Raw genomic sequence first — 14,277 nt, 5'->3', positions numbered from 1 at the left:
AAGTTGTTTGATATTTGATGTTTGTAAAATGTTCTTTCCCCATTGAGAGAGGTAAGTGTCACAGGTCGGTATAGGAGGTGGAACCCATGGTGATTGAGTACAAGTTGTTGTCTGTTGTACGGAAAGGATGGAAACATTCCAAATTTGCATCAGTTCAAGAAGGCGAAGACCAGCTGGCTTTACTATGCTTGGTTTATTTCTGAAAAGGTTTTCTAATGGGGGATTGAACAGGTATGACTGAGTCGGATGCATGGCACAGCTTTGTATCTTGACAGCATACTTCAATAACAGTGTCTTCCTACGTAAAGTTAGTGGGGGTTCATGGGCATCAATGTAGAGACTATGTGCTGGTGATGTTCTGAAAGCACCAAGTGAAAGTCTCAAGGCACTGTGTTGAATTGGATCAAGCCAGCGTAATGCACTCAATCTGGCTGAATCATAGATGGGAGCTCCGTAATCAAGACGGGATCTGATTAATGCCCGATATAGCCGAAGCAGAGATGTACGATCTGCGCCCCATGTTTGGGAGGATAAAGCTCTGAGTATATTTAACTTTTTTAGACAGGAAGTACGTACATTTTTTATGTGGTCTATAAAATTTAACTTATTATCAAGTGTTAATCCTAGAAATCTGATGCTGTTAGTGACCGGGATGGAGACATTATAAATTTGAAGTTCAGGATCCGGATGAAGTTTGCGCTGTCTACAAAAATGGATGGCAACTGTTTTCTGCTGCGAGAGTCGATAGCCATTGAGGCTGGCCCACTGTTGTATTTTATTAAGTGATATCTGGAGCTGTCTTTCAATAGACCTCATGTTTTGGGAATGGCAGGAGATGGAAAGATCATCTGCATAAAGGTAGGTCTCAACTGTATTTGGAAGCTGTTTGGTGATGGAATCTATTCTAAGAGCAAACAAAGTGGCACTCAGTACTGATCCCTGTGGTACTCCTTCTTCCTGTATAAATGTTTTAGAGAGGGCATGTTGGTACTGAACTTGAAACGATCTAGTACGTAGAAAGTTCTGGACAAATATAGGAAGGTTGCCTCGCAGACCAAAAGAGTAAAGATCACTGAGTATGCCATGCCGCCAGGTAGTGTCAAAAGCCTTCTCGATATCTATTGAAACCATTACAAGATGTTCACGTTTAACAAAGGCATTTCGAATGGCGAATTCAGCCTTGACCATAAGATCTAAGCATGACCTATTTTTACGAAAGCCATATTGGCTATGGCTCATTAGATGTTGTGACTCAATGATCCATACGAGTCTTCTGTGGACAATTTTTTCAAGGATTTTGCTCAGACAGCTTGAGAGAGAGATCGGTCTATAGCTATAGGGGTTAGTTGGATCTTTTCCAGGTTTTAGGAATGCCAAAACAGTAGAGTGATGCCAAGAAGTTGGAAAAACATTTTCTAAAAATATACGATTGTAAAAAATCAGAAGCAGGCTTAAAGCTTTGTCATCGAGATGTTGAAGCATGACATAATAAATCCCATCTGGCCCTGCAGCACCATTTTGGGCTGTTCTAATGGCATGCAGAAGTTCAGAGTGTTGCAGAGGTTTGTTATATGGAAGAGTACATGCGGTTTGAAATTTTATGGCATGCTTTTCTCTAGTTTTTTTAATTCGTTGGAATGACAAAGAATATGCTGATGCCGCTGATATTTCAGCAAAAGTATTGCCCAAAGCATTAGCAATATCTAAGGAACTAGATAGATCTTGCCCTTTCCAGGAGAGGATTGGAGAAGGTATAGTAGGAAACTTACCAGATAACTGTCTAATTTTTTTCCATATAGTTTTCGGATCAGTGTTTCTGTTAAAGGTCGATGCAAAACGGGTCCAGGATTCTTTCTTGGCTTGCCTTTGTACAAATCGTGCTTTTGCTCTTAGCTTCTTATAATTAATGAGATTGTTTGTGGTTGGACATTGCCGAAATAAATTCCAGGCTTTGATTTTTGCTTTCTTTGCTTTTGTGCATTCGTCATTCCACCAGTAATTATAATGCTTGCGACCAGGGGGATTTGACAATGGTATTGTGTCCTTGGCCACTTTTAGGAGATGTGATGTGATGTAATCTGTTACATTGTCAATATTCTGGAGCTGGATTTTTTCCTCGTCAAGAGAGATTGATGATCGAAATTTTGCCCAGTTTGCACGAACAAATTTCCATTTCCTGCGGAGTTTGTTTGGAGGAGACTGTGATATTAAAAAATTGCATATGATTGGAAGGTGGTCACTGCCCATAGGATCATTTAAAACATACTACTCTATGGTTGGGAGGAGTATTGGAGAACAAATTGAGAGATCTATTGCTGAGGTGTGTCCAGTTGGGAGTTGTATGTGAGTGTGCGCACCAGTATTGAGTAAGGTGAGGTTTTGTGACTCTAGAAAGCTTTCAACGAGTCGACCACGTGTGTCTAGTTTAGGACCGCCCCATAAGGGGTGGTGTCCATTAAAATCCCCTAATATACAGAGAGGTGGAGGTATCTGTATGAGTAGATCTTCAAGATCTTTTAAACAGTAAGTATGGTTTGGTGGTAGGTATATTGAGACCAGTGTTATTGAAATATGGAGAGTTATATGAACAGCAACAGCTTCTATGTCAATTTGAAGTGGAATATGTTTAGTTGGGATCTTTGAATTTATTAAGATTGCTACACCACCATGGGCAGCATTTGCTGTATTACGATCTCTTCGATAAAGACAATAGTTTTTTATTGAAGGAGAAATTTGCGAGGTTAGGTAGGTTTCCTGAAGACAAAGGGCAACTGGAGAATATCGGTTAATTAGATCACAGATATCATCTGTGTTGCAACGAAAGCCTCTGCAATTCCATTGTAAAATACAAGGCATTATTTGTGTTTAATTATTGGAGATGTATCTGACTGCTTTTTGAAGGTTACTGGCTTATGGCGTTCTAATTTAGATTTATCTTTTTTGGAGAAAACTGGCCGACCTGTGTCCATTTCTTCTTCTGCATGAAGTTCTAGAAAGGGATCTTCCTGTACGGGTGTGCCATCTGTGTCCATGGTTGTATCTTGAAAATTTTTTACTACATTTGTGTTTAAACTATGAGATATGGTATCTATGACTGGAGCAGGAGATGCCACTGGTATTGTCAGAGGAGTATTATTTGCCTGGTCAGAGAACTTGGATTGTTGCTTAGAAAGAACATTTCTAGCCCAGTCAGAAATTGATTTGTTAGTGGGAACTGTTACATCAGTTTGAGTGGAGACTGTCTGAAATTTTTTTACAGCATTGGCATAGGTCATATTTTTGGTTATAGTAGGAGCGACTAATTTTCTCGCTTCTGGGTAACTTACTTTGTTCTCTACCTTGTATTTTACTATTTTTTTCTCCATTTTCCACTTTTCACATGTCTTTGAATATGCAGGATGGTCACCGTTGCAATTTGGGCAGGTCATTTTTGTAGCTGTACAGTTACTTTGTATGTGATCTGAGGATCCACAATTAGGGCAGACAGGAACTCCTCTGCATACAGTTTGTGAGTGGCCATACTTTTGGCATTTGTAACACCTTAAAGGGTTTGGAATGTAAGGTCGGATGCGGCAAAGTAAATAACCTGCTTTTACAGAGGAGGGTAAGTTGGGTGTATTGAAGGTGAGAATAATATTTCTTGTAGGTGTCAGTTGATTATCTTTTTTAGTCATTATTCTTTTTGCTTCAATTACATTCTGTCCCTGCAGTTCTTGGGTTATTTCTTCATCGGTGACATTCAGTAAGTCCCAACTGGATATCACACCCTTAGATGAATTTAGGGTTGTGTGTGGAGATATTTTAACTGGAATGCCAGCAAAGCTTGTGAGTTGTAACAGCTTCTCGGAATGTCTGTGGTTGGTGGTTTCTACTAGTAAGTCTCCTGATTGCAGTCTCTTCACCATCTTGGGAGATCCTGCAATACCCTCCAGATGTTTTTGTATTACAAACGGAGACAATTTATTCATGGGCTGACTAGTAAGGGAGTGGATGATTAAGAACGACGGGCAAGGTTGCTCCATCCGATCAGTCTTTTGTCTCTTTGGATTATCGTTCTCAATATCCTTATGGTCTGTATTATCCATGATTGCTCCTTTTAGCCCTTGGCAAGTGGACTTACTTGCCAAGATTTCCGGCCCCGCCACGGGGAGGCAGGAGCAGTGCCGCTAGGAGGCCAAGCGGTTAAAGTGTTAGTTGATTAGTGACCTAGAAAAATGAATAAAAAGAAAGGTGGCTTTTCTTTCTCTGTTCTAACTTGTGGCTTTTCAAGTGTAGAACGGTTTTAAAAAAATAATATGGCTTTAGATAAACGTATAAACTTAAAAATAACTTTAATCGCCTTTGAAGAGCACTTTATAATCTCACAGATATCGCTTGGCCTCGAAATACGCTTGGCACCCGGGGCCACGTCATCTGCCAAGCTTACAAAATCGGGGATATACTGTAATAAGGCCAACCGTAAAGAATCTTCTGTATGCATGCCTGTCTAAGAGTAGAGCAATTCTTCATCTTCGTTTGTTTAAAATACGAAAAGGCGGATTCACATAGATATGTGGAACCAAAACAGGAATTTAAAAGTTCACTGCATTTTTTTTTTACATTTGGGCAAACATATTTCCAAAAGTCTTTTTCAGATGATCTGGCTTTTAGGAAGATATCGTTTCACAATGTAATAATTTCATTTTCAAGTAATAGTTTCTCCATGTGAAAAATGTCAGCGATTTTTTTCTGCAATTTGTTTTGTATCTAAGTCAACATTAAATGGATAAGAAATATATTGAACAATGTCTTCAATTGTTTTAAAATCACTGAATCTTTCAAAATCACCCACAACTTTCTCAATTTCAGAAACATATTTTTCGCTATTAAATTCAAAAACAGGATATTTTTGCAAATGATCGTGCATATTTGCAAAATGATCAATTTTTTTTCTTTGAGATCCTTAGCCATATCAAAAATTGATATATATAAGCAGAAATACTACTAATCATGTCACCCACATTTTTATTTTTTCCTTGTAATTCCAAATTCAGATCACTTAATTTACTGGTAAAATCTGCCAAAAAAGCCAGATCACACAACCACTAGGTATCTTGTAGCTGCTGATAATCATCCCCCTTTGATCAACAGATTTTTTATCATTCAGCAAATTTCAACATCTCTGTAGAAACTTACTCCAACTCAGCCACCCTCCACATGTGTGTGTGTAATATTAGATCTGGTTCATTTTCATTGAGTTACATTTTGAAAAGTCTCCTTTGAACAGATTGTTCTCTGATGATATCCATGATTTTGAAAGCTATGTCCATAACACTTTTAATATTTAATCTTTTGCTGGCTCACACTTGTTGGTGGATGATACAGTGGTAACTCAAAAAATCTGGGAATTCATCATCCTTTTGGCAAAATGCGTCAAATCTGTTAAGATGCTCCTCATTGCTTTAGTTCCATCTATTGTTATTGATACGAGCTTAAATAGTGGTAATTTAATTTTTTCAATAAACTTTTTGAATGTGTTAACTATGTCAAGACCTCTCTAGTTCTTTCTTTTAAAGAAACCATACCCAGCAGTTCTTCTCTAGTGGCAGAATCATCAAAAATCATATGAATAGAAACAAGCAATTGAGCTGTATCACTGACATCTGTAGATTCATCCAGTTGAAAAGAAAAGGACAGCCGACCGGGCTAGCCGAGTGGGTAAAGTACCTGCCCGGCAACCCAAAGGTCGCGGGTTCGATTCCCGCCTCGGGCTTGGATCAAAGTACTGCAAAAACCTTGGGAGGTGCAATATGGCCACAGAAGCCGATGCGCCAACAACTACCAAATCAAAAAAAAAAAAGAAAAGGACACACAATTAGCAATATGAGCACACAATTGTCGGCTCACATTTTTACTCATTTTTTTCCGATGCATTGCGTCAGAGTATTTCGAGATAATTGCAGATCTTGAAGAGCACTATTCATTTCATTTTTGTTCTTAAAATTTTCAAAAAGAGAATCTGTTATTTCTAAAAATGTGTCTTTGATGAATGACCATCAGAAAATGGTTTGTATTTTTTTGCAAGAAGATGATTCACTTTAAATGATGCTACAGTTACTGCTTTAGATTGTAAATTAGGTGCCGTGAAGAAATTTTGTTGTGTGAATAATCTGAATTTAACTTCTTTCAATTTATTTTTGCTAAGGTCACTATTAGGCATAAAATCGGATTGGTATTTACCATGGAGTGCATTGAAGTACCTTTCTAAATTTCTTTTTTTTTTTTGGGTATATCCACGGAAGCATTGCAAATCAAGTAACATTTTTCTTTTATCATTACAAAAAAAGTATTCTAGTTTCTGCTCTTTATGACAATGATACGTTTTACTCTTTTTCACAGTATTCATTTTAAATCAAATCATTTTAAAATTAACGCATAAGTACTGTCCAGTTATTAATATTAAGTAATTCAAAGTAATGAGTAATAAGAATTCGACATACACGCTATGCTCTGCATAACATTGCTTGAATTTTGAATTTTCACTAGACAAGCCTAGCGGCTGCGCAGTGACAAGAGTAGTCACATGGTTTAACAGATTTTAATAAGCGTATGCAGTGGAGCGCATAATCATAATAACATTTAGATTTTGACTAATCTATTTTTTCTATACATTTAAAATTTGTCGTGATCAACTAAAATTAATGCTGTGATCGACTTGTTGGCCACCCCTGGTATATAGTATGGGTAAGGGAACAGAAGTAAGGAATAGGGAATGTGTACAGATTCATAAAAAAAAAGAAGGATGATATTAGCATTAGCTGAGACATATGATGCAAGAAAGCAAGCTTATATAGCATCAGCCAAATAAAAAAACCTTCCCATTACACCTATCCAGTCACTCCAAATGTTTGTCTAGTTCAGCCTTAAATTTATTTAAGCTATCAACTTCCACAACAATAGATGGAAGTCTGTTCCAGAAATCAACTACCTGCTGGCTAAAGGCAAACTTCCACACATCTATTCTACAACTGTCTTTTCTCAATTTGAATCTATGCCTCCTCAGTTTCTTAATCTGAGCAAGAGGAAGAAAATCATCAGCAATGAGCCTGCTCAAACCATTCAAGGTCTTATACACCTCAATCAGATCACCTTGTAGGTGCCTAGTCTCCAGATGCTGCAACTTGCAGAACTTAAGCCTCTCTTGGTAAGAGCAACCCTTTGTTCCTCTCACCAATCTTGTTGCCCTTCTCTGTACTTTTCTAGCAACTCTACATCCTTCCTAAAATGAGGTCTCAAGACCTGTATGCAATACTCAAGGTGTGGCCTGACCATTACTTTATACAAGGGCATAATCACCTCCTCGTCTCTGTTAGCAAAATTCCTATATATTATTGACAAAACTCCATGACCTGCTCTGGCAGCCCTTCTGCACTGCTCAGAGAACTTCATATCTGAATGCACAATTACCCCAGGTCTTTTTCATTCTCCACACCACGCAGTTGGTACGTTTCTCTTGGGTTACTGATACCCATATACAGTACTTTGCATTTGTCAATGTTAAACTTTAGTTGCCACTTCTCAGCCCATCTGCCTAACTTTTCTAAATCCTGTTGCAGTGGCATACCGTCTTTAGTGTCATTAATAACTCTGCCAACCTTTGTATCATCTTTGTACCAAACTTGGATATTAAGCCTGATATACCTTCATCGATATCATTGATAAATGCACAAAACAACAATGGGCTCAGCACCAAACCCTTGGGGACTCCACTAATAACATTAGTGCACGAAGAGCATTGTCCATTGATTACCACTCTCTGTCTTCTCTCACTCAACCATCCTTTATCCATTGCAGTAACTTGCCCTTAATGCCATACCGCTCCAATTTGTAAATTGGTCTTCCATGTGCAATAGTATCCTAACAGAACTGGCTCATAACTTCACCTTATCTCACTCGACTATATCCACCATCATGAAGGACAAAGACAGAATCCATGAAGTAGTAAAAGCATCAGCACCTATCAACTCAACAATAATAGTGAAAAAAAAAAAAAAAAAGAACTGCGCCTTGAGTACTGGTCTGTGTACAGGTCTGGAGGCCTCATTTTAGGAAGGATGTAGATTTACTTGAGCGTGTACAGAGAAGGGCAACAAGATTGGTGAGGGGAATGAAGGGATCCTCTTACCAAGAGAGGCTTAAGTTCTGCAAATTGCAGTAGCTTGAGACTAGGCACCTGCGCAGTGATCTGATTGAGGTATATAAGGCCTTGAATGGGTTGAGCACGTTGAATTCTGATGGGATCCTTCCACTTGTTCAGATTACGAACCCAAGGGGGCATAAATTCAAATTAAGAAAAGACAGATGTAGAACAGATGTGCGGAAATTTGCCTTTAGCCAGCGGGTGGTTAATTGCTGGAACAAACTTCCATCTGTCGTTGTGGAAGTTGATAGGTTGAATAAATTTAAGGAGGAACTGGACAGGCATTTGGAGGGAATGGTGTGATTTTTTTTTTTTTTTTGGCTGATGCTGCATAAGCTCATACATTTGCTTTCTTGCATCACATGCCACTACTACTACTATTCGTGAGATGGAAATGTTATTAGTTGCATGGAAAGAGAACTAAACTCAGAAACACGTATCCCTGAGCTTATTAGCTATTCAGTCTAAAGCAGGACCCCTTTTTGAAACTTTAAAGTTATGTGCAGGAGATGACAACAAAGAAACATTTGTCACTAGTCATTGATGGTTCAATAGGTTTAGAAAACGTTACAATTTGCATTATGTGTAAGTAAGTGGGAAAGCAGCTAGTGTGGATACAGAAGCTGCTGAAGCTTTTAAGGAAGAGTTTAATCGTATTGTTGAAGAGGGAGAATATTTGCCTGAGCAAATATTCGTGAATGAAACAAACTTATTTTGGGAAAAAATGCCTGAACATGCATACATCTACAAAGAAACTAAAACAATGCCAGGATTTAACGCTTTCAAAGATCGCATCACTCTACTTTTTTGGAGAAAATGTAGCAGAATATAAGCTAAAACCATTGATGATTTATCATTCCGAAAATCTAAGGGCTTTAGAAAATTTAAATAAACACACCCTGCTAGTATTTTATGGACATAACAAAAGTGTGGATGACCATAACATTTTTGAAAATTGGTATATAAATTGTTTCATTGGATAAGTCAAGAATAATTGTCATGAAAAAGACATCCCATTTAATATTTTTTTGATGTTGGATAATGCAACCGGACATCCAGCGTACCTCAATGACATTCACCCTGATGTTTATTATTATTATTAGCTATATGGTGCAAGGAAGCTTGAGGCTTATGTTGCACCAGCAAAAAAAAAAATTCCCCAGTTACCCTAAGGGAGAGAGAGATAAGTCGAAAGGAATCACCAAGAAAGAGAAAATGATGATCTCCAGCTCAGGACCCTGAGTGTGCCAAGCCCATACTCACCAGATGTGAGCCCCTGGGGTTATTAAAGTAGTGTACCTTCCACCAAACACTACATCAATTATCCAGCCATTACATCAAGGAATTATTGCTTCATTTAAAGCTTATTACGTTCACAAGACATTTTCTCCGGCTATTACTGCTACTCAAAGAGGGCAAACGCTGAGAGAAAATTTTGGAAGACATAACATTTTGCATTGCACAATGAACATAGCTGCAGCATGGAATGAGGTTAACTAATAAATGCATGAGCAGCATATGGAAGAATCTCATGGAAATGAATGTCCCTAGGTTTGATAAGGATAACACTATCAGCATAGGCATATGATGCAAGAAAGCAAGCTTATGCAGCATCAGCCAAAAAAAAAAAAAAAAAAAAAAAAAACCACTTCCACTTCACCCCTCCATTCGTTCGAAATACCTGTCCAGCTGAGGACAGGTATTTCGATATTGTCTTTCCTCAATTTGAATTTATGCCCTCTCAGGTGATTTTTCTGAGCTAGAGGAAGAATCCCATCAGCATTGAGCATGCTTAAACCATTCAAGGCTTTATACACCTCTATCAGATCACCTCGCTGGTGCCTAGTCTCCAGACACTGTAATTTGCAAAACTTAAGCCTTTCTTCATAAGATCAACCCTTTGTTCCATTGACTAATCTTGTTGCCCTTCTCTGTACTCGTTCCAGCATCTCTACATCCTTCTTGAAATGAGGTCTCCAGACCTGTATACAGTACTCAAAGTGTGGCCTGACCATTGCCTTATACAAGGGAATAATCACCTCCTTATCCCTGCTAGAAAAATTCCTGTATATCATTGACAAGACACCATGAGCTACTCTTGCAGCCCGTCTACACTGCTCAGAGAACTTCATATCTGCCTGCACAATTACCCCCAAGTCCTTTTCATTCTCTACCACTCTCAATGTAGTACCACAGAGTTGATATGTTGCTCTGGGGTTGCTGTTTCCCATATGCACTACTTTACATTTGTCGATGTTAAACTTCATTTGCCACCTCTCAGCCCATCTGCTCAACCTTTCCAGATCCTGTTGCAGCAGCATAGCGCCGGTAGGGTCCTTAACAACCCTGCCAACCTTTTTATTGTCTGCAAACTTGGACATTAAGCTTGATATACCATCATCAATATTATTTATAAATACAGAAAACAATGGACCCAACACTGAACCCTGAGGGACTCCACTAATAACATTAGTCCACGATGAGCAAGTGTCCATTTATTACCACTCTGTCTTCTCCCACTCAACCACACCTTTATCCATAGCAGAAATTTGCCTCCAATGCTACACTGCTCCAATTTGTGCAGTAGTCTTCCATGTGCAACAGTATCAAAACTTTTCTAAGATCCAAGTATATAATATCAAAGTTATTCCCTGCATCCAGTTCTTTTGTGACTGCATCATAGTATCCAATCAAATTGGTCAGGCAAGACTTTCCCTTAACAAAACCATGCTGTGTCCGAGCTATAACTGAAGTCTTGTCTAGATGATCCTGCAGTGCTTCTTTAACCAGTGCCTCCATTAATTTTCCTGGACCAGAAGTTAGACTCACAGGTCTATAATTACTTGTGTCAGCCTTTGATCCTCCTTTGTGAATTGGGGTTACATTTGCACATCTCCAGTCTATGGGTACCTCCCCTGAGTCCAAGGAAGCTCTTGTAATTATGGCTAAGGGTTTGCTTAACTTCCTTTGCTGCCTCCTTTAATATAACTGGATAGATTCCATCCACCCCAGGTGCCTTTCTTGTGTTTATTTTCAATAATTTCTTCTCCACTTTACTCTCAGTTATTACAAGATTATCTAGCTTACTGCCAGAGTTGAATACACCTCTGGCATTTTCCTCGCTGAATAACTTCTCATATATGAATGCCGATGCAAACTATTCATTTAGTTTGTTAGCTACCTGAGTAGGAACATCAACAGTTGAACCATCCATATCAAGTGGACCAATCTGATTCATCCCTTTCCTTCTAGAGTTTACATAAGTAAAGAACTCTTTGCTGTTTTCTTTGCATCCTTTGCCAAAGATTTCTCGTAATCTGCCTTCGCCTGCCTAACCTCCTTTGTAACTTGGTTACAGATCAACTTATATCTATCATTACCCAGATTAGTAACGAAGTTGTAGAACTTGGAGAGCAACTGTAATTGGAAGTAGATGCAAACAATGTGGAGCAGTTTGTCGAAAATACAGAAGAAGAGTTAACTAATGATGAGCTGAAACTACAAAACGTTAAAGAGAGAGAAAATGTAGAAGATACACCAGAGCCTGGAAGAAAGTTTTCAGCGAAAAAGATGGCAGAGTCATTTGCCATAATTAATAAGGGAATGCAGACGTTGGAAGAAATGGATCCAAATGTTGAAAGATATTCAAATGTGTACAGAACTATTCAAGATGCCCTTGCTCGCTACAGGGAGATATACAACAAAAAGAAAAAACAAAGTGTATATAGTCAACATTACAACATACATTACATCACATGTTTTGTAAAATTGATATCGCCTTCCCAAAGAATTATTAGCGCGTTGGACCAGGAGAGTTGGTTGGAAAATTTATTTATGTTTTTTATATGATTGAAGATTTCAGTGAAGGGGAACTCATTTCACCATAATACCATAACATAAAAGCCCACAGAATTCCAGTTATCGGTATTATCATAAATGCAATAAGATGGAGTTTACTACCAATTTGTAATAGATTGCACTAAAAGAAAAGCCCAATAAACCGGAAAGTGCAAATTGCTTTTATTGTTTTATGTTTGTGACCTCCAGAAACGTGTTTTAGAAAAATATCGCAAATGCATTAAAAATTGATTCTTATAACGAAACATATGATAACAATGAAAGTGTTAGTGCAATTTCCATTATAAAAATGACCTTTTAGAGAGATAAATAGCTTAGTTATATAGCAAAAATTTCAACTTCCAAGGTCTTGGAACAAATTCCCAAAAAAAAAATGGTGTTATTGGGTTAACATTATATGATATTTTCATGATACCTCCATTTGTTCCTACGGGATGCAAAATACGTTCCCACGATTTTTTTTAAATTTGCACCAGCCAGCAAAAACTTACGTAGAGTTGAATTTCTGTAAGTTGAGTATTACATAAGCCAGGGAGTGGCTGTATTTGTATTACCTAGACATCATGAAATGTCAAAGGGGGAAAAATATTACTTAGTTTATTTGTAGGAGAAGAAAAATTTACCTCAATATGCTACATTGAACACTTCCGTATGATACTCTCCAGAAATTAAAACGAATAAAATATTAATGCAAAATGATTACAGAAAAAAATCAATTGAAAACAATTCAAACAACAATTTAAAAAAAATTAATTAAAGTTTAATGTAAATTTTTAAAACCAATTTTCCTACCTGAAGCAGACTGTGCTTTTCGACTGTATATTGTGATTACAGGAATACAAATTACAGAGTGTGTGAACTTGAATCTTAAATAGAGAGTATTTGTTCTTGTGCATGCAAGTGAAAGGCTGCTATTATTTGTCTTTGTACATGCACGCAAAAGATCATGAATTGGAGATTAGATATGGACAGCAATCAATAGAATTCTTCCCATTTATAGAACATTTAGAGAATTCTATTAACATTCACCATCCATATCTAATCTCCGATTCAGGGTCTTTTGTGCGCATGTGCGAAGACATAATTGTGACCTTTCACGTGCATGCACAAGGACAAATAATCTCTCTATTTAAGATTCAAGCTCACACACTCCGTAATTTCCATTCCTGTGATCATGACATATGGTCGAAAAGCACTGTCTGCTTCAGGAAGGAAAACTGTTTTCCAAAATTTATGTTAAACTTTAATTAATTTTTGAATTGTTTTCAACTGATTTTTTATTGTAATCATTTTGTTTCAATCTTTATTCGTTTTAATTTCTGTAGAGTATCACACAGAAGTGTTCTACGTATCACATTAAGGTAAATTTCTCTTATTCTGCTACAAATATTGATATCAATGTAGAACATATTGAGCATCATAGCTCTGTTATATACTATCAAATTACTTAGTTTAATATAATTTGCCACTTTACTACCACTAACTTACACGTATATTTTCTGCAGAATGCAATGAATTTGAGCTTGAGTTTTCTGGAATATTTTCATCACTAGCGTTTACAGATGATCCTGCAAGGAAAAAAATAAAAGAAAAAAAAAAAAGAATAAATATAACCTACTAAAAACCAAATAAGAATGTACTACAAGTTGTATAAAATTGAATTTTATGCAACTTGTAGTATAAAATAGAATTAATCATAGATAGTGACCAAAATGTTACGCAATGAACATAAGAAAAACTGAATATTACAAATACACTAGCTGTGTTTTTAATAAATACATAACACTGTTATGTCTGGCAACTTTATTGCTGCACAAGAAAGTTGCCAGACTTGTGCTGTTGTGGTCATGTTTGACAAGTCTGAAAATAAACAAAAGTGATATGTTGTAGTTCAAACTTCCTCCAACAGATGGCGGTACAGAGATTGTCCAGTATGCTGACCAGTTTTATTAGTAGCATTAATGTCACCCATCTCATGATTTTGCAATGAAACAACAAACAAATATCAAATTTTGCTTTAAACTGGGAAAAACTGCAACAGAAATGTATGAAATGTTAAAAACTGTTTATGGTGATGAATTAAGTCACACCAGTGTGTTTGAATGATAGTTGGAAGATGGATGTTCACAATGACCCAAGAAGTGGGCATCCATCAACCTCTTGAAATGAGGACAGATTTGCAAAATTTTAGAAATTGTGGCAAGAGATAGTTGTTCAGAATGTTTTAAAATATATGAAAG

The 14,277-nt window shown here is 37.3% G+C and overlaps 1 protein-coding gene across 1 annotated transcript in view; it reads right to left on the bottom strand.

Moving 5' to 3' along the window:
- LOC150082228 (electroneutral sodium bicarbonate exchanger 1-like) overlaps positions 1–14,277 on the bottom strand; it is a 313,808-nt gene that overhangs the window by 198,233 nt on the left and 101,298 nt on the right. Inside the window, exon 7 of the mRNA XM_090380066.1 lies at positions 13,526–13,605. Within this exon, the coding sequence (XP_090236192.1) occupies positions 13,526–13,605 (80 nt within the window). The remainder of the gene's footprint in view (positions 1–13,525; positions 13,606–14,277) is intronic.

This window comes from Mastigoproctus giganteus, chromosome 8 (genome assembly GCF_048544385.1).
Source record: "Mastigoproctus giganteus isolate SK-2022 chromosome 8, ASM4854438v1, whole genome shotgun sequence".
NCBI lineage: Eukaryota > Metazoa > Arthropoda > Arachnida > Uropygi > Thelyphonidae > Mastigoproctus > Mastigoproctus giganteus.
The sequence above is the reverse complement of the archived record's forward strand: the minus strand, read 5'-3'. Positions and strand labels throughout refer to the sequence as shown.